Source organism: Python bivittatus, unplaced genomic scaffold, assembly GCF_059951505.1.
Source record: "Python bivittatus isolate LINGU-HERP-01145 unplaced genomic scaffold, Pbiv_v1 ctg000610_np1212, whole genome shotgun sequence".
NCBI classification, from domain to species: domain Eukaryota; kingdom Metazoa; phylum Chordata; class Lepidosauria; order Squamata; family Pythonidae; genus Python; species Python bivittatus.
This window is the reverse complement of record NW_028277088.1, coordinates 8,529,909-8,550,940: the sequence shown is the minus strand read 5'-3', so window position 1 is coordinate 8,550,940 and position 21,032 is coordinate 8,529,909. Positions and strand designations below refer to the sequence as shown.

The 21,032-nt window shown below is 40.5% G+C and overlaps 1 protein-coding gene across 1 annotated transcript in view; it reads right to left on the bottom strand.

Annotated features, from left to right (window-relative positions):
• UBE3C (ubiquitin protein ligase E3C) overlaps positions 1-11,679 on the bottom strand; it is a 56,446-nt gene extending 44,767 nt beyond the window's left edge. Inside the window, exons 1-6 of the mRNA XM_088150103.1 lie at positions 11,292-11,679; positions 4,290-4,343; positions 3,350-3,424; positions 2,005-2,151; positions 740-855; positions 203-360 (exon numbers count right to left, since the gene is read on the bottom strand). Of these exons, the coding sequence (XP_088006229.1) occupies positions 203-360; positions 740-855; positions 2,005-2,151; positions 3,350-3,424; positions 4,290-4,343; positions 11,292-11,357 (616 nt within the window). The 5' untranslated portion in view covers positions 11,358-11,679. The remainder of the gene's footprint in view (positions 1-202; positions 361-739; positions 856-2,004; positions 2,152-3,349; positions 3,425-4,289; positions 4,344-11,291) is intronic.
• Between the last annotated feature and the right edge of the window lie 9,353 nt (positions 11,680-21,032).

The window sequence follows — 21,032 nt, the reverse complement described above, 5'->3', positions numbered from 1 at the left end:
AAAACACAAGAAATTCAAAATATTTCATTATACCACAATTATTAAAATATGCAGTGTTTAATTTAGAAATGCTGTATGAAAAGACAGCAGAATGTGATTTAATTACTATAGTCACAATTATTAAAAAGGTATTTCCAATAAATAGTAATACAAATATAGTTCAACATTCAACATAATTCTAAAAGATAATCACCATACTAACCTTTCTGAATCACGTAGTGCAAGATTTGTTCAATTATCGATGCAACATTGTTAGCATCTTGTAAAACAGGCAAATAGGTATTCTCAGATGAAAATACTTCAAGCATCCTCATAGGAAGTGCAACATTCAGACTGTCATCATTGCAGTTTTGCAGCAATCTATAACAGAATTAAAGCTATTTCTCAAAATATGTTATTTTCCCTTGATGTAAAAAAAAAATACAATTCTTTATACACAGCAAAATGAACTTTCAGACTTCATTTCTGAAGGAAACTTTAAATGGAATCAATGAAAACCAATGACTAGAGCACAGCTAGATAGTAGGGAATTGTGAAAGTTTCCTTCATTTTAATAATAAATTAGTACCATCAATTCTCTGATGAACAGGGAATCCCAGAACACATCCCATCCTACGATACATCTATGATATTTCAAATTAGCCATATGTATCATATTGGCAGCCTTATGTCAACCAAGTTCTTGGAACATATTTTATTTTACAGCAAACTGTTTTCATTTGTTTGTATATCTGTTTACCTGCAACATAGGCCCAACAGCCTTTTTATCTGGTATAAGCATGTAAGTTTGTCAGGACCATCAAGCTGCTTCACAAATTGAGAATTTTGTTTAATCAAATTTTGGCATATCCATATCTAGAAGGGAAAAAATCCACAAATACAAGTAGGAAAATGCATTAAAAATATGAAATGCTGCTTTTTGTAAACCATACAATAATGCTATCTCTGTAAGGCCAAAGAAAATCAAACCAAGAATGACCAAACTTTAGTCACAATGTTGTTTCATCCTTACTCTAAATTTCAGTATGTTAAAAATACAGAGGAAGATATATAATTACTCAACATGCACTTTAACACATCATTCAGAATCATAAAATTTGAACTGCAATTAATAAAAGTATACATGAAACAAAACATGGTTTCTACGAAGGAGAAAAAAGGGGGGGTGCTTCCTGTTTGACTAAGTTTTAAGCTACTATTACTTGGTCATAACAAAGCTATACTAGTAAACAAAGTTGTTTGCATGCAACAGAAATAACAAAAAACCGAATAACGAGAGAGGTTTTATTGGCAGAGGCAACTAAGGTAGGGGGAGTTTCTGGGAATTCTTACCATATGAAAAGGTCTTTGCTAAGGCACTTGTTTCCAATCATTAACTATGGAGCAGGAAATAGAAAAGTGCTACAGCAGTGTTCCTCAACCTTGACCACTTGAAGATGTATGGACTTCAACTCCCAGAATTCCCTAGCCACCCTGGCTAGGGAATTCTGGGAGTTGAAGTCCACACATCTTCAAGTGGCCAAGGTTGAGGAACCCTGTGCTACAGTACTACTACGCTTTGCTTTTCATTTCCTAAGCAGCTAGGAAGTGTGGGGCCTACAGAACCTAAATTGAACATGCTAATTAGAGATTTAAAATGAATATTTATTTATACAGAAAACTTTTCTGGCTATGAAGTTTATCCTTTTTCTGGCTATGAAGTTGATTCCTTCCCCAAACCCAAGAAACTTAAAAAAAAAAAATCCTGGCTCTGCCAATTGTGAGGCATAGCCTGCCCACACAGTCTCAGTGTCCCCACATTGCAGCCCCTGCCTGCTTCTCCAAATGTTATGGGTGGCTCTCAGCAACAGAAAGATCGCCCTCCCAAGATCTAGCTCCTTTCTTGGTCAAACGGACAAGAAGCTATTCACGTATTACAGGCAGCTAAAGCAATTAAAAAATGAAATTACAACTCAAAAGCTGGAAACTGAAAACAATTTCCCCAAATGAAAGATCACTACTTACCAAACGTTTAGAATCTTCACTGTGTCTATAGAAAAACAGAAGTTGGCGAACTAAAAGAGTCAGGTTTCCTCCACTGGCAGAGGAGAAACTTCCTCCAGATTGTGCTAAATTAGCATAGTGATCAAATTCACTCCTCTGAATAGAATACTTAAATTGAAAAATAAAAATAAAGCTAATGAAATCTATTGTCAGTCATTAGTTTATACAGGCAACATTTCAATATGCTAATTTGAAACAGCAGGCTTCATTTGCAAATCAGTAAATTCTTGTGAAGACAAGAATTTCATCTTCCAAATTTTCTTCCATATTATTTCTTTTTTATAGCCTTGGTTGCAATGCTGTGTGTAAGTGTTCCAATTAAAAAATTGGTGTATGTAGATAATAGCACCAGGCATAAATAATCTACAATGATTGGATGGCATTATCTGTCATTTAATCAATCCTAGAATGGACATCAGTTCATCCAAATCCCATATAAGCAGACAGTTTGCCTGTGTATTAAGGGAGAGAATCAGGGCTCAGTATATATCAAAATGAACTAATAATAAAATCAATGTGCAGGAAACTATTGTGATAGATACTTGTTTCCTCACTTTACCATACTGAGAGTAGCAACAAAAGTTCATTAATTTCTTTTCTGCCCTTTCTGGGGGTTTTGAGGAAATAGAGGTTGGGTTGTGGTTTTTGACTTACATACTAATCAAGAAACTGAGCAAAATTGTATGAACACAGAGATGCTTCAGAAAAAGCATGTGGCTCTTTGAATTTCTATTGTAATACTGTTTTTAATTACAGATTAACTCAATATTCTGGTTGTTATTAATTGATGGGTGGGTTACAAAATGAACTGGAATTCTGGCTTCCCATGTTATCTCAGTATAGAGGATACCTAGAAGAGGAGCCTGTTTTAGCAAAGGCTGATGTACACTTTCTTCATAAGTTATTACTTCTACACAACCTTGTATATCTACCATAGCATTTGGTAGTTTTTGCATACCAATAAGTCATCTTCAAGTGTTCCCAAAACTTAACTGCAATATACAATGCATAACTCTAGATTCTACATCATATACAGAACCTTCATGGATGAAAAAGACCACCTGTTTCTTGAAAAAGGGCAATGAAAGCTGGAAAAGAGCTAATGTGCTCATTCACTCTCTCCTTCCACATGGGTGTAACTAAACTCTGAACTGCACAAAGAGTGACAGCATGATCCAGACAAAGGTTCAGTATAATAGATGGAATGGTAGAATCATTCGTGTAAGAACTGTTAATTTCATTTTAATATAATCTGCTGCACAATCTCAAAAACATTCAAAAAAGTCAATCATGAAAAAAAGCCTACTTGGTGTTTTCTGTCCCTGTATCCCCGAACAAAGGACTGGATGACTATTGCATTTTTCAGCCTTCTCCTTTCTTCCTAAGGAGACAAGACAAAGGTCAATAAAATATGATGCATTATAATTTAACAGTTCAAAATGCCAACACTTTGAGAGCTCACTATAGGAACAGACACACTCAAAAAAATCTTTAATTTTCATGAGTATAAGGAGCAGTCTTTCAGATACCAGATGCTTAGAAACATAGATTCACAGCATTTTTATACTGCTCGTCAAGTTGGTTCACAAAGAAACTACCGTCTTCCAATAAAGAGCAAAGTACTTTTTTCAGATTTTTACATTGGTATCACCTGCCCCCGAGACTGATAGCTCTCAATCAACTCCATATCCATGTGTGACTGAGAATGCTGTATAATCAACCACACTATTTTCAATACAACTAGAGGATACCAACTTGGAAAAAGCTGAACTACCAGATAAGAATCTGACTCCTCTATTCTATAACCCAATATTCATGTACTATTTTGATTTGGTCTCTGTTATTATATAACTAACTTCAGGTGAGAAAAGACTATGCAAGTGGGACAAAAGAGACAGACCACAGAAACTGTGAGCTGCTGATTAATTCAGGCTGTTATTAAAATAGAAAAAAAATCAACTTCAGAAACAACTGATGATTTTCCATTTACACTCAGATGAAATACAATACAATACATGTGTTATGCTGTGTAGTCATAAGTTTATTAATTCAAGAAACTTGCAGTTATAGGTCACTAAGAGTATTTTATGTTTGAGGTCAGTACTGCAATATTCCTATGTTCATTTGTGCTCATTTTTATTCTCAATAGACTGATGTTTCTACTTTATAAACTTTGCAAAATTTAAAGGCATATGACTTGCATATTGCATTTGCTCCTATATTATTATGCATTATTTACATTATACCTCTCGTTTTCGTCTCTCCTCCTGTGTACGATGCAAAAGAGATGCCTTTTCCTCCTGGAAAATAATATACATGATGTAACATTTCTATCTGAATCAATGCACTGAAGTTTTATATAAAACACCTTTTTCCTAGTTGTATGTCTGTATATATATATCTGTATATTTCCCCAACCCACAGAAAGAGTTATAATCGTCTTTGCCAAACCAATCACACCAATAATTTTAGCTGAGTGAAAGACAATATTGGAGCTTATGTCACATGCTGTTTGTAACTACATTAACCATCTATTGGGTTGACTTCAGAATTCATCTTCTGAAAATAGAAGTGCTTGCTCTCCCAGTAGAGACAACTGGGTTCAGCAAATCCTCTGCAATAAAGGAAGAAACATTGTATGGAATTTTTCATCTTGCCAGAGCATATCTACAAGAATGTAGGAGCTTATAGATAGAAATCAGCATAAAATTATCATTTCCCCCCTCCACACACAGACTATCTCAATTTGTGGGATTCCATTCAACACAAATCTGAATTCAAATCAGTGTTCTCTACTGAACTTTACAATCTGTCTTTATTAGAGGAAAAAGATATAGGAAAACATTTGATGGTTTTAAGCACCAAGAGCAAATGTACTTGGGATCCTATAATGTAGATACAGTTAAGGCACACTTGATATTATGCTAGCTAATGTAAAAAAACTGGAGCTCTTTGGCTGCACTATTACCGTATTATTATTTGATAATAAACATAATCATATCACTACTGATATGAATTATTAGTAGTAGTAATAGTAGTATTTTGTCAACAAGGGACAGCTGTTCAATGGGAGATCCAGATGTGTTTAGACTCCAAGCAACCAGGCCTATGCACTTTTGATATTAACTACAAAGCAGCCATGAACTGTGATGAATAAACCACTGAGAATGTGGTAAAACTGAAACCTTTATTTCTCTCTTGAAAACAGGCGCTATTACAAGGTTTTCTTTTTCAAAAAATGTCACTAGCTGTAAGTTAGATTGGGAAGTTTAAAAACACCCTGAAAGGAGGCAGTGGCAAATTGTCAAGAAATGTGCATGGCTTGTCCATGAAACTGCCTGGAACTGAACTCAAACTGTAGGTGTCATTTTGTTTACACACAGCCACTAGCCTGTTCCGGGGTCACTGGAACGCATGTGGTCAAACCTTCCTCCCCTAACTCTGGGATCGAGCTCATAGTCTTCTGTTAATAACAGTGCTATGTGCCATAAGTCGACTAAACAACAACCTTGGGGTTCTCTGAGCTTGGTTCTTTTCTTGCAAATGTTTCATTACCCGGCTAGGTAACATCTTCAGTGCTAAAATGGGATGGGGTTTGCTCTCTGTTTATGTGCTGTGGCATGCTTTGCCAGGGCTGGTGGGGGTGGGGGTTTTGTTTTGCTCCTCTGGTAGTTCCTTGATTAGCATATGTTTACTGTTTGATTGTGTGCCGTGGTAACCTTTGCTTATTTGGGTGATGACTGCTGGTGAGGTGATCTTCTGGTCTTTTGTCTCTTTTGAATAGTATGTAGATGCTGTCTACGTATATGGCAGTCAAATGCTGCCACATACTGCAAGCCGTTCATCTATGGCTTATCAAATCAAATCTTTATTATGGTCATAGACCAGCATATGGCTTATCTTTTAGAAACACAATGAATGTTTGTCATTCCACGAATGATCATTTCAAATAAAAATGACCACCCATGTCAATCTGAAATAGGTGGCCATTTTTCTGAAAACACACTGAATGAGGACTGAGCTGGAATAGAGAAGAAAAGTATTATTATTCAGGAGAAAGAAATTTCCCAATTCCAGTGCCGTGTTCACAACCACCAACCTACTGTATCACAGTAGAAACTCCCTGCTTGGACTTTACATATCTTTTAAAGATAGTCCCTTAACTAATTTTTGGAGCTTATTGTATTGTCTGAGCCCCAAATGGGACTGGTCCTTAACTCACTTTCTATCAAGCCAAAATGGAAGCTGTTTCAGATTTGGACACTACAGGAAGCCATGATGCTTAAAGAGCCACTCACAGCAAGTGTTGGGGGCAGGAATGTTGGCACATCTGCACTCTTAATATGCCATGGGAACAGAGTCACTATCAACTGAACAGCTGAGAGCAGCCTTCCCTTATGAAGTACCCTCTATGTTAGATTACATTATAATCAGCCCGCACCACTTGGCATTGATGTCAGCCACCCAAAAATATCATTATGATGACATGTTTTAGCAAGAGCAGTATCAAAGTTAGCTTGCTCCCTGTCCTGCAATGGTTATGGGCAAATCAAGCATTTCCAAACAAACTGAAATATGCATCAGTGGCAAAAGCAACTATACAATTCAACTGCTGAGGCAAAACCAGGGAAACCTATGTTCAAATCTCTACCCAGACACTTTCTTTCACATAGACAAACGTTACCCCACAGAGTTACTGTGAAAAACCAAAAGGAACGTTAAAAATAATCCATTCTGGTTTATTAAGTTAATGTAAATATTTCAATTTGTTTTCCTCCTCTGTAATTGATATATCCAACCTGTTCTGAATCTTGTTGTTTATTTATTCTCAAAATTAATACTTTAGGCAGCAATCTTATATGCAGTTATCTAGGAGTAAGCTCAGTAAAACATTCTTCAGATGGACATTTATATGGTTACTTCAGCAGTCAATTTATCAGAACATGCTCACCAATCAATGATAAAATCTACATTAATTACAGTGGAAATGAAGCACAGAACTGGAGTTGATGACCAACTGATTGTGCCATCAAGTCAGTGTCAACTCTAAGCAACCACACAGATTTTCTCCAGGATGATCTGTCCCAGAACCCTTGCTACTGGTCACCCTCTTCTTCTCTGCCCTTCCACCTTTCCCAGCATCAGTCTTCTCCAGAGAGTGAGGTTTTCACATGTGTTCAAAGTATAATAATTTGAGTCTTGTCCTTTGTGCCTCATTGGTTGAGTAATTCTAATGATCCATCTGTTTGTTTGTTTTGGTTATCCATGGTGTTCTCAGGAGTCTTCTCCAACACCAAAGTCTAAAGTATCAATATTCTTTCTATCCTGTTTCTTCATAGTCCAACTTTTGCTTCCATAGAATGTCACAGGAAGACCACTGACCAGACGGTTCTGATCTTTGTGGTATAAATATGACATGACATCTGAATATCTTTCCCAAGGCCTATGCCAAGTGCTAGTCTGAGATATATTTCTTGACTACCAGCTCCTTCACTGTTGACAGTTAACCCTAAAAGGCAGAAGCTATTCATCTCTTCAATATCTTCATTGTCAATTCTAAGGCTGGCCAATGACCTGTTGTCATTGGTTTGGTTTTCTTTATATTTAATGTTACTCTCATTTTTTCACTATGCTCCTTGACTTTAATTACTAGAGCTTGCAGATCATTTGCATTTTCAGCTATCAGAGTAGTGTCATTAGTACACTGCAAGTTATTGATGTTTCTTCCTCCAATTTTAGAACCACACTCATCTTCTTCCAATACAACTTTCTTCAATAAATATTCAATATTTAGGTTGAATAAATAAGAGAATAATATACAACCCTGTCTCATTCCTTTGCTACCTGAACCAATGTTTCACTAAGTTCTGTTTGAACTGACCTATGCATACATTTTGTATGATGGCAGTAAGTTATTCTGGGACTCCCATTTTCCCAAGCACGTTCCACAGCTTGACATGATAACACAATCAAGGCCTTTCTACAATCAGTGAAGCACATACCGACTCCTTTTGATACTGTTTGGCTTTCTCAATTATCCAGCATGCATCAGCAATAACACATCTTGACCCTTATCATTTTCTAAAGCCAATCTAAACATCTGGCATCTCCTTTTCTATGTAGGGCTCTAATTTGTGTTGGATGATGTTAAGTATTATTTTACTAGCATGTGAAATTAAGGAAATTATGCAATAGTTTGTTAAGTTTCCTTTCTTTGGTACTGCTATGTAGATGGACCTTTTCCAATCAGTTGGCTACTGTGTTGTTCTCCAGATTTGCTGGCATAGTTTGGTTAGAATCTTTACAGATTCTTCTTCTGTTGCTTGCCATATTTCTGTAAATATTCCATAAATTTATGTCGTTCTCCTGCTTCATTTATTTCCTAGGCCACACAGCTGTATTTCCATTTTTGGCATTCCAGTTTCCAACCACAAGCTGCACATCTTGCTGGCATGTTCTGCTGACTTCAGACTGAACTTCATCATAAAACTTGTCAACCTCCTCTTTTTCTGCATCAGTGGTTGAAACATAAACTCGGATTAATGTCATATTAAAGGGCTGTCCGCAAAGTCTAATTGATACTATTTAATCATTAATTGTACTGTACCCAAATATTGTTCTTGGTATATCTTTCTAAATTATGAAAACAATGTTGTTCCTTGTTTTTCATGTCCTGCAGAGTAAACAGGGTAATCTTCTGCAGAAAATGTCCAATTCCAGTCCATTTCAATTTGCTGCTACCTAAGATGTCAACATATAGTTAATTCATTTCATCTTTCACTATGCTGAGTTTTCCCATGTCCATACTTCTTACATTCCACGTTCCCACTTTAATTCTGTCTTTGCAGTTTTGGATTTTCTTTTCCTGCTTTGCAACATCAGTAACTAGACGTCCTGCATGCTTCAATTTACCGCATCATAAACACCATTAGTACACCAAAAGATCCTCAGCTCTTCCTCAGCAGCATATTGAATGCCATCCAACTTGAAGGGCCCATCATCTGGCACTATATCATCAATCACTTTATACTGTCTGCCTGTGTGGCTTTCTTGGTAAAATAATTCCCTTCTCCCATGCAGTATGAAATTATGCTGTCATTAAAATGATCACCCACCTCTACCATCTTTCTATATCACTGCTGCCCAATATAGGTGCCTTTATATACTCTTGGCATACACTCTCTACATTCTTCATTCATTCCTCCTAGGAACACACCACCACCACCACAGTGAAGCAGCACAGCAAGACTTGAGGGGGACAGAACTAGGAGTTTTAACTACTGTAAATTAACTACTGTAAATACAGTTAGTTGCCTTGAGTGCCCTTTCTGGCAGAAAGCTGAATAAAGATATCTTAAGAAATTGTATCTGATGTTGCTACATACCTTTTCTATATCTTCATTATTACATAAAATCCACCTGTGATTTCAACACCATAATTATGCCTGAGCACTTTTTTGAGCAAAGAAGCATATTTTTGTAGAACTACTGGTGTTCATAATTTGATGCCAAACACACATAAATCTACCAAACATGAATGAAAAGCAGACTGTGCTCTACCACTTGCCACTTTTCACATGCTAATTTATTCTATCTTCACTGCACAAAACAATGTAGTATCATGTGTCTGATCTGATGAGCATAAATGGCTTTTTAGCTATCAGAGATATGTCAGCAGCAAATGATAGTCCATAATTTAGATGAATTATACACATAATGCATTTCTAATGGGCATCTGCTTCATGAAAGTGTGGTTACACAACACTGCACAAAAGGCAATATTCACAGTAATTTCATTATATCTTTAATTTGTTATATGTTATACACACTGCATTAAAGCAGACTGACTATTCAGTATCAATTCTAGTTGATGGGTACATATAGCACATGTAGTCAGTTTACATAAACAAATATAGAACAAAAGAACCAGTATGGTCTAGTGGTTTAGGCCCCAGGCTAGAAACCAGGAGACTTGAAGTTCTAGTCCCACTTTAGGCATAAAAGCCAGCTGGGTGACTTTGGGCCAGTCACTCCCTCTCAGTCCAAGCCACCTCACAGGGTTGTTGTTATGAGGAAAATAGAAGGAGGAAGGAATATGAGGTATGTTCGCTACCTTGAGTTCTTTATAAAAATAATAAAGGCAGATTTAAAAATCTAAAAAAAAAAAGGATTTGTATTGTTTGGGAAAGCTATATTCTTTCCTATAGATAACAATCATATGAGGTAAGCAATACTCTCCCCATTGTACATACTGGAAACTGAGAGATATTTACATTATGAGGCCCTTAAGTGGCTTCAGAACAGAAGCTAGAGTTGGAGCAAGTTTCAGGAGTGCCAAAGCTGAACCACGGTATTTAAACACCACACATACACACACACACATACACAATCCAGATGACAGGAAATATTTTTTAAATGAAAAAAGGATATAGCTGCTATACCTATACACATATTTTCCATAAGCCTTCTTGGTACCCCTTAATAGGCCTCCCTTTTAACAGCTGTACTAATGAGAGTGACCGGAAAAGAAAGAGAAAGCTCAGCAAAACAGAGGGAACACATCCCTCCCTCATCAGCCCTTTTCAGGCTCTGGGTTTTCTGAAACATATTTAAAAACGATACAGGATTTCAACATCCTTTATTGTCTATTGTCCAATAAGGCAGCGTTTCTCAACCTTGGCGACTTTCCCCACGCTGGCTGGGGAATTCTGGGAGTTGAAGTCCACGCATCTCAAAGTCGCCAAGGTTGAGAAACACTGCAATCCAGACATTTAGGGACCCAAAGCTTAAGCTCAGCCCGCCTGGCCACTCCCCCCAAATCCCACCAACGTATTTTTCCTAACCAGGATCCGGCTCTCCATGTGGGGACTCCGTCTCCCAAATCCTCAGCAACGCCCTTGCTGGCCAGCGGCTCTAAAGTTTTACGCCCACCCACGGAGGGGCCTCTTCTAACTGCAAGCATCATGAGGCCTGTCTCCCCAGCGGTGCACCATTGGGGGGGGCGGCGCTGGGCCCTGCAGCCCCCAAGAGGGCGCCGACCCAGCCGGAGGGGCGACCTCGCCGCCAAGCCTGCCCCGGTCCCGCTCAGCGCATCCTTCCCAACCGGGCTGCTCGGGCACCTTCCTCCGAAGAGGAAACTGTCGCCGGGACGCTGCCTCGGAGAGAGGCGAAGCGAGGCGAGGCGCGGGGGTTCCGGGGGAGCCTTTCCTCCGGAGAAGCCTGAGTCACGGCGGCCTGGCGGGGCTTACCTTCTTGCTGGCTCCGCCGAGGGAGACCTTGGGCCTGGTCTTGAACTCCCCTTCGAAGCTGAACATGGTGGCCGGCCGCCTAGCCGCCCATCCGGAGCGCGGCCCGGCCTCCTCAGCCTGCGGGGCGAAGAGCGGCCGAGGAGGGGACCCGACCCCGGGGGAAAGCCCCACCGCCAGCCAGCCTCGCCCGCCCCCAAGCCCGAGGCGCCCTTCGCTCGCGCCCCCTCCGCCCCCGAGCAGGGCTTCCTTTCGGGGCTCCCGCCCGCAGCGGCCGGGGGCACGGAGGCTCGCGGGGCGGCCGCCGCGCTTGCAGAGGGAGGGAGCGAGCCAGCCGGTTCCTGAAAGAAGATGGCCGCCGACTGCAGCTGCCTCGGCGCGCGCACATCTTGCGCGCGCGCGCGCACGTGCGTCTCTCCCCGCCTCCTCAAGGCAGGGCGTCCGAGCGCTCCGCCTGCCGGCCCGGAGGAGAAGCGTCGGCGAGGCGGACTCGGAAGGCGGGGCTGAGGCAGAGCCTTCTCGTGGGCCCCGCCCCTTCCCCGACCTTGGATGTTTGGCGACTGTGAATGGGTTACGAAAGGCGCTAGACCTCATGGCGCGGCTTAAAAAGGGGGGGGCTCATCTAGGGGAAACTCAAAGGAGAGCCTGATTTTGTTTCGCTCCGATCCGGCGACAGTCGCCTATCGTTCTCCGGCAAAGCTGCCCGCTCCGAAACTGCGTCGAGACCGTGGCTTTCTGAACAAAGGCTGGTCTTCATTTGCACGCGTTCCGCTTTGACTAAAATGATCGCGGGGTTGGTTTGGTGGTGGCTGTTGCTTGTGTGTGCTGTACTTAATACTCCTTGCATTTGTCTGCCTTAGTTTAACCTAATTCAGTCTATGCGGCCACCTAGTTTAATTCAACACGGGTCACGTAACCTCGGTTTACTGTGAAGTGAAGGGAGTGGGTTGAAACGCTGCACATCTGGAGGGCGACCCATGAAGTTGCAAAGGGTTGGGGGGGCGATAAGCTGGAATTATACTTTAATCACGGGTGATGCTTTGAACTTAGAAGAAACATGGAGCATAATTGAAGCTATCTACAGACATACCTCGTTTTATTGCGTTTCGCTTTTTTTATACACATTTTATTGAGTTTCAAAAGAAGTAAAAATGCAAAAAGATCGAAAGAAGAGAAAAAATAACACGAGAGAAAAATACCAAAAAAGAAAAGTAACTCCCAACTTTCTTTGGCACAGGTATAGGTATAAAATACATTCACCTCTTACTCCAATATCTAAAAATTCACATAATAAAAACTATCCTTTACACTAGCATTTAAAAAAATTACAAAATAAGTTTATATCAACAAAAGATATAAAAAGAATAATGCAAGATATTTCTGTATAGACGTTTTACTGAGCTTCGCTTTATTGCGCTTCGCAGCTATGTCATTTTTGTTACAAATTGAAGGTTTGTGGCAATGCTGTGTCAAGCAAATCTGTCAGATGACGACTAGCATTTTTTAGCAATAAAGTATTTTTTAATTTATATATATATATATATATACTTTTTTAAACATAATGCTATTGCACACTTAATAGACTACAGTATAGTGTAAACATAACTTTTATATGCACTGGGAAACCAAAAAATTCGTGTGATTCGAGTTATTGCGATATTTGCTTTATTGTGATAATCTGGAACTGAACCACAATATCTCTGAGTATTGTATTTGATTTGTAAAACATGGGCTATTCTTTAGCAACCCTGCAGGTGGCAGCACCTAGCTGACTTGGTGGATCTCCAAAAAGCTAAGCAAGATCATGGACAGGTGGAGTTAGGAAGGATCTCCAGGTCACCCAATGATTGTCCTTCTTGTTTGAAGCCCTCCAAAGAAGATTCACATTCGGAGGCAGCCTGTTCCATTGGCTGTCAGCTCCAGGAAATTCTTCCCAATATCTAACCTGGCGTTTCTCAACCTTAGCAGCTGGCTGGGGAATTCTGGAAGTTGAAGTCCACATATCTTCAAGTTGCTAAGGTTGAGAAACACTGACCTAACCCGAATCTGCTCCCCTGAGTTTTAATCTATAGCTTTTGGTCCTGCCTCCTCCACAACCCCAGGGCAACCTCCATCCTCTCCTTGAGATACCTGCTCTCATTTCTCTCCTCTACTTTCTCTTCTGAAGGCTAACCATTGTTCCTTTAATCATTCATCATAGGATTGGGTTTCCAGGTCCCTCACCATCTTGGTAGTCCTCTGGATTTGCTTCTGTTTGTTTGTAGCGGCTCAAACTGGAAACAGGAATCTAGGCAAAGCCTGACCAGGGCAAAGTGAAGCGGGTGAATTATTTCCCTTGATCTGAACTCTGTGTCCTTGTTTATCTCCCCAAAGAGTGTTGGACTTTTTAGCACCTGCATCACACCTTTGGCTCAGATTCAACTCTGGAATCTCCTAGAACGCCTGATCTTTTTCACATGACCAACACAGTTCTCTCCATCCTATACTTCTTCCTTGCCTACCTCTTTTTCAATCTTCTTTCTCTTCTTAGATGTCTTCTCAGATGTTTTGTGACATTTGCAGATTTGATCATCATCCCCTTCACCCCTTCATCCGGATCATTAATAACAATGTTGAACAGCGCAGGGCCCAGGTTGAGTCCTGCAGCATCCCATTCAATTCGACTCTCTCACCTGAAGCAGAACCATGTAGAAGTACTTTCCAAAAGTGGTCATTCACCCCTTAAGAATCCATCTTACAGTTGTATTCTCTTGCCCATATTGCCCCATTTTATTAATGAGAACATCATGAGAAGTTTTATCAGATGCTTCACTGAGGCCAAGATATATTACGTCCATAACATTCCCCCAATTTACTAAGCTAGTAACTCTCTCAGAAAAGGAGACAGGAGCCTCCTCAGCGGCCACACCTGCCAATGGAATAGCATCCCCTGCCCCCCCAAATTTGGATGGCCCCAACCCTCTTAGCCCTTTGCAAGGCACTGAAGACCTGGCTGTTCCCCCAGGCATTTCGGTGGGGAGGAGATGAGCTGTGATAGTTCTGTATGGGTATTGAAGTGTTAATTGTTTGTCCACAGGCCCAACGGTGGTTATTTCTGACAATTGTTTGGTTTTAATCTGGTAAGCCACCCAGAGTCACTTGTGTGAAATGGGCAGCTATATAAATGATATAAATAAAGTATTAATAGGGATGATATAGGTTCTAGTCCTCCCTTAGGCCCAGAGGACATCTGGGAGACCTAGGGGCTGTTACTCTCTGCCAGCCATAGACGGGGAAGTCAAAATACATCTACCAACCCACACTGGACCAGGACGGATTTGGGTTGATCACAATAGTAATTACGCTCTACTGTACATGTCACAATTGTCTGGGTTTCCAAAACACGCTGAACCGAAATCAAGCAAAACACAATGTCTTTTGTGGTTGTATGTCTCAGGCCAGCCTTAATTTAAACTGCAGACATAGTTAGCAACAGGTTTGATCGTTTTCTTCCTTTTTCCTCCAATAAGTTTTTAAAAGAAAATCAGATTGCAAGATATATAGGCGGTGGCAGTCCTTTTATACCCCTATTAATTCAGCTGACAAATTATTATGAGATCAGCTGATGAATGGGGCTTTGAGCTTACCAGGACATTTCATTAATGCTAAACCAAAGTTTAACAGTGCAGCAGGACTAAATATCTGTTCACAGATGAAGAGACCCAGTATGGGATGAGAACACCCCCAAATTTGGATCAATGGTTTTTGGAAAAGATAGCGGTGTTATCTGTAACTCATTCAAATGACAGCGTTACAGGACTGTATTAATCTATTGTTCCGACCATTTATTTCCTTATTCTGTGAAGTATTTTTAGAACTGAAGTGAGATTTGGAGCATGTGAACAGAATTCAAGCTGTACCATGGAAGCTAAAATTTTGTGAGATCTGTGGTTTTGCACGCTGTACTTTGAAGGTCTTAATTGTGTCCTTTTAACCGAAGGCCGTAGACTCATGATTAAGTACAGTGGAACCTCGGTTTACGAACTTAATTCGTTCCGTGACTCTGGTCACACTCCGAATTGGTTGCAACCCGAAGGAAATTTCCTCATAAGGTTCAATGTAATTACCGTTAATCCGTTCTGGCGTGGAGGACAGGGAGGCGGCTATTGCTTGGAGGGAGAGTCCCCCTCCCTATGACCACATGTCAGGGGCAGAAAATGGCCACGGACCACGTGTCAGGCGCAGAAAAATGGCCGCGGACCACGTGTCAGGGGTGGAAAAATGGCCATGGACCACGTGTCAGGGGCGGAAAAATGGCCATGGACCACGTGTCAGGGGCGGAAAAATGGCCGCGGACCACGTGTCAGGGGCGGAAAAATGGCCGCGGACCACGTGTCAGGGGCGGAAAAATGGCCGCGGACCACGTGTCAGGGGCGGAAAAATGGCCATGGACCACGTGTCGGGCGGAAAAATGGCCACGGACCGTGTCACAGGAGGGAAAATGGCCACATATCCTGTTCGTATCCCGAGGCGGAGTTCGCAAACCGAGGTAAATTTTTGCGGCCGGAGCTGGTCATAACCCAAAAAGTTCGTTAACAGAGGCGTTCGTAACCCGAGGTACCACTGTACATTCAGAACAGAGATCTCCAAAATTGCATAGTTATTTGGGTGTTGGCCACAAAATCGTGGTTTCAGCCCAGACCTTTAGCCCAATGAAAGACTGGACTCGAGAAACTCAGTTACTCATTTATTAAGGTACCTTAGTAAGTGAGGACCCCTTCTCAAGAAGGGGCCCCATGAACTGGAAGCATGAATCTTTTATACCTTAAAAAAAATGAAACAGCATCATTATCTGAGTTGACATGATTGGTTACATAGTTCAGCCTGCACACTTAAGGACAAATATCCCATTATAACACATCTTCAGACCACATGTATCGGTTCCATGACAGTTTCTACATCTGGGGCTCTCAGTGGTTTTTGAGACTTTATTAATTTTGGGTCTTGTCTGGTTTCACATTTATATCTCTCTTTAGGAGTTCTATCTTCAGATGCTATCGAAAATACCTAATTTCACGCCTGATCAACACTCTGTTGTTCTTAGCCGAGTTGTTAGCTTAAACCACAAAGATTGTTGTCATGTTTGCAGGTCCAATTCTTGTTTCTTTCTATTAACCCCGTTTTTGATGATATCACGGGGCTGGTATTGGTGCATCAGAGAAATTAATACGGATAATTAGGTCAAACAAGAATACGATGCTGTGGTTTCCACAAAGGGGCTTAGGTGATGGATTGCCATTAACGTTAATTAATTGAATTTAATTAATGGGTCCTTTATGCTCATTTACCATGCTCAGTCAGAAAACCCCAAAGGCTTACAAATCAGCAAAAACTGGCATTTTGTCTCGTTTCCCCTTCGTTTCATTTACCATTTGCATCTTAGCTTGGACTTTCAGATAAAACTGAAATGTGTGCAAATTGACCATGGATACAATTCATTTAGATAAACTGATTTTCTGAGCCAATGTCTACCTATTCCTTTCATGCTAACCATAACATGTCTTATCAATAGCCATGCTCATGAATTCTGTCTTGCTCATTTATTTTCAGACTTTGTAACAGGATAAGCAGTGTTCAGCTAGGAGGGAGACATAGAGTTTTGAGAACTAAGAGTCATTTGTGGATGGACCAAATTTGTTATCTAAGAGAACGTGGCTGGCATTTCCTTGGTTTGGTTTCTTATGGGGAGGGTTGGGGACAGAGCCACACAGGCATATCTGCAGGGAGGGAGGGTCAAAAAAGTCAAGATGGGAGTCACAACCATACAGTCAATGCCCACCCCTTTTTTATGTGATTTAAGTGCATGGTGGTGACCACCATCTTGACTTTTCTGACCCCTCCCTCCCTGTGGACACCCTGAAGCCACATTGAGACGTAAGTTACGCCCTCTACAGCTTAGGGCCTCACAGTCTGAAGGGGGCTCTTGAAATGTGTGATGTTTCATATATGAAAGTCTCCATAAATGAAGCCCTCTTCTATGTGTCAGATGACCATCATTAATTAATTCATGCTTGTTTCTACAGGCGTAAACAGCTTTTGCTTAAAGTAGTCCTTTGCACACCCAATCACAAGTTTGTTCAATTCACTTGTTACATAGCCTCATTCTCTGTTAATACTTGCCAGATCGTGCCCCTGCAATTCCCCATAGCTTACAGCAGTGTTTCTCAACCTGGGCAACTTTAAGATGTGTGGACTTCAACTCCCAGAAATGAATTCTTCTAGCTGGCTGGGGAATTCTGGGAGTTGAAGTCCACACATCTTAAAGTTGCCCAGGTCGAGAAACACTGTCTTAGGGCCTCACCGTATCTAACTCTGTCTCTGATTGAGGAGGTGATTCCTCCCTCCCACATCCTCCAGCCGGAAGAGCATCTTCAAATTGAGTGAAAAATCCAAAGTACAGTCTTGTTCTGGTAACGTGTTCTAATAGAAACATAGACTGCATGGTTCACATATTGTACCACCTGTTGAACAAATCTGGTCCAAAGCAGTATGAAATTCCAATTTCTAGCCTGTGCAAGCCCAGCCAACTGTGGTTTCTTGAGTAAGTTGTGCTAAAGCAAATCATGGTTTAACACAGCGGATCCCAGAGAATCGCAACATTACAGCTGCCATCTTTTCAATTTTCATTTCCCTGGCTAATTGTAATGCATTGAAACTAGACACTAATTCCTATGTCACACTAAGCCACAATGCAATTTGATTTGGTTTGGAGTGTTATGTTAACCCAGCTCGGCCATTATGGTTTATGACTTGGCTTGTTGTATTAACCCAGTCAATTCGTTTGATGAACCAGAGTTAAGTCCTGCATTAGCACCATATGTGAATTTAGCCAGCGGGACTTACATACCTAGGATTGTACTGTGAGTCATTGCAAAAGGGAGGAGAAAAAAGATGCAACCTCTTTAGAATTTTTTTTTTTTTGAAACAACAGCAGCAACATTTGTGTAAGTCAATTTTGCAGGCTGTCAAAAAAATCCAATCTATCTTCACTGACATAAAACTCTGCCTTTTTTCCTTCTTCTTTTGAACATTCTTAGCACATTTCTCAGTTGTATTACATAAATGAAGGATCTTATTAACAGAGGTGGCCGAATTGAAGAACCATTAATTAGTTTGTCCATGAAAGAATCACGTCCCACAAAAAGACCGGCCCCTAAAAGCCCACTTAAATTAAAAGTAAAATACTTAGAATGAGCAGATTTTATTCTTAAAGCCATAACCTTTGTCTGATAGTGCCTCATAAGTCTATTTTAGCATTTTATTACTTTAAGTGATGGACCTGAGGAAAAAAAGTTACTAATACTTTTCTCCCTTCATAGCACACAGCTGTTTGAAATATTCAGGTACACTCAACAAGAGTATAATTTATTGGGGTAGTTTAAAACTCATTATTTCATTTGTACGATGTATATCTGTTAGGTAGAACTTCTTTTAAAAAAAAAATATGAGTGGGAATGTATTAATATTGTGAGCCACTCAAGAGTTTGGTTTTAAGATGGGAGGCCATACAAATATTTTAAATAAATTAAATAAAATAAATATTTTTAGAGGCAACTTTAAATGTTCCTCCTCTCCTAATCCTAGCCTTATCTTTAAAGTCTTCCACAAATTCTCTCCAGTTTTTTTTATTTTATATCATTCCTTTAAAGATCTACCTTTTTTTTCTTTAAAGTATGCAAGATTAGCGTTCCACACTCGTCAGCAGATGCTGTCAGTAATCTACTCTCATAAAACAGAGAAAAAAAATAGGAATAGTTCTTATGTAAGTGGGTACCCACACAGACACACACAGATGTGTAGCGAGAAAGCATATTTTATTCAAGAATTCTGGAAGTTAGTTTTTATTTTTTGCTGAATATCAAATATGTCCATATCACTGGTAGTATTAAATCCTCCTCTGACACTGTGATCCATTTAAGAAGACACTCTAAGCCAAATCTGTCACAAAGAGTTTATCATAGACCACATGAGGTTGCAAAACTTGAAAAAACTAAGTGCAGGACCCCATCCAAGGTTGGCATGGAAGCTCCAAATGAAATCAATCTTTGTTACAGTCATAGACCAGAATAGCTAGCTTCCATTTATATCCCAGCTTTCCATCAGGAACTCAAGGTAGCCATCACATCAGAAAAACTGACCCGTCACAACAATTGGGTGAGGCGTTTCTGAACAAAACAAGTAGGAGGCCATTGTACAGCTCATTCTGGATAAATGTGCTATGTGCAGATATTTGAAAAAGATGCTGATACAATATTCAGTATGTGAACCGAGACAATGATTGGTTTCAAAACGATGGGCACGACTAAGCATTGAAGCTCCACCCCTTTTGAGGTGCACACAATGTGTGTGACACATCAAATCAAGGGAAGGCTTTGGTCACCCCGTCAGACCTGCCGTTTTGAAGCCAACGACCGTCAAGCTGGACAAACAGTGTCCTCAATGGAAGATGTTTACCCATTTATTGTACACGCATATCCATAGGTACTGTTGTGCACCCTCTCTGCTGGGAAGGTCCTTTTCTTATTTTTTTTCTTTCTTTCTTCAAAATGAAAAGGTAATCCCATGGACCCAGGAATAGCTCTAAAGGATGGGCTGGTTTTGTTGTCATCACCAAATCCTTTCCTGAGTTGGACCTTCTTTTTCTTTTATCTCCTCTGAGTAACATGGCTTGGTGGAACATGGAGAAGATATCAGATAGCACAGTCAATTTGTTAATGTTTAAACAAAGAATCAAGTTTTGTATTCAACAACTGAACATGGGTTCTAAACAGACTCCCTTAATATTACAGTGCATCTGTAGCTGAAAGTCCCTGCATTCCCTGGCACTGAATATATCTTCATGAATATGTCAGATGGAGAATTTCTCAGGGCTGGAATTCTGAGTTTCCATCAGATCCGTCTTTTCATCCCTATCTCCCAAATATCTTTGTCCCCTGTTCCTCCTGGACTACCAACTAAGAGGTGGTGCCCTGCATACCCATGTGGTCGGTCATCATGCACACCAGGGGGCCTGCACAGTATGGTCAAAAAAGTCAAGATGGGGGCCACAAAGGTGCAATAGTCAATGCATGGTGACAATCATGGTGCGTCAACATACATAGAAATGGGCAGAGCTTTGATTGCACTGTTGCAGCCACTATTTTGACTTTTTTGACCACATCCTGCAGGCACCCCTGACCCATGCATGTTTTTGTACAGCCAATAGGAACATTTTGTCTGGGTTCACACCATGCACTCAGTGTCAAGGATTTGTTCTGAATATGGAAATTAAATTCTTTCTCAGTTCCACATCTGCAGGCAGATAAAAGTAGATTTACTGCAGGCAGTAAGTAGATTTGCCACGGAGAATTAGGAAATCATATATACATACAAAACAAAAAATCCAAATAACAACACTGTAGAATCCTGCCCTTTACTACCTTAGTCCCACAACTCCATCTTTCCCCCTTTTTGAGTCAGCAGCCATCTGTCCCTTGATTAGAAAATGTTTTCTTCTGGAGTAAGGCTGAGAGATGCCCGCCTCCCCAGCTCCAACCCTCGCCTTAAGATGGAATGATTCATTTTTGTATTGTATGTGAACTGGTTCTAGCCAATGTGGTTGATAAAACAATGGCTTATGGTTGAATGTGATGTTCAAAGCCAGCCAAATTGGTTTCATTCAGTTGTCAAAGGTTAGACCAACCAAGACTTTAGTTAGGTAATAAG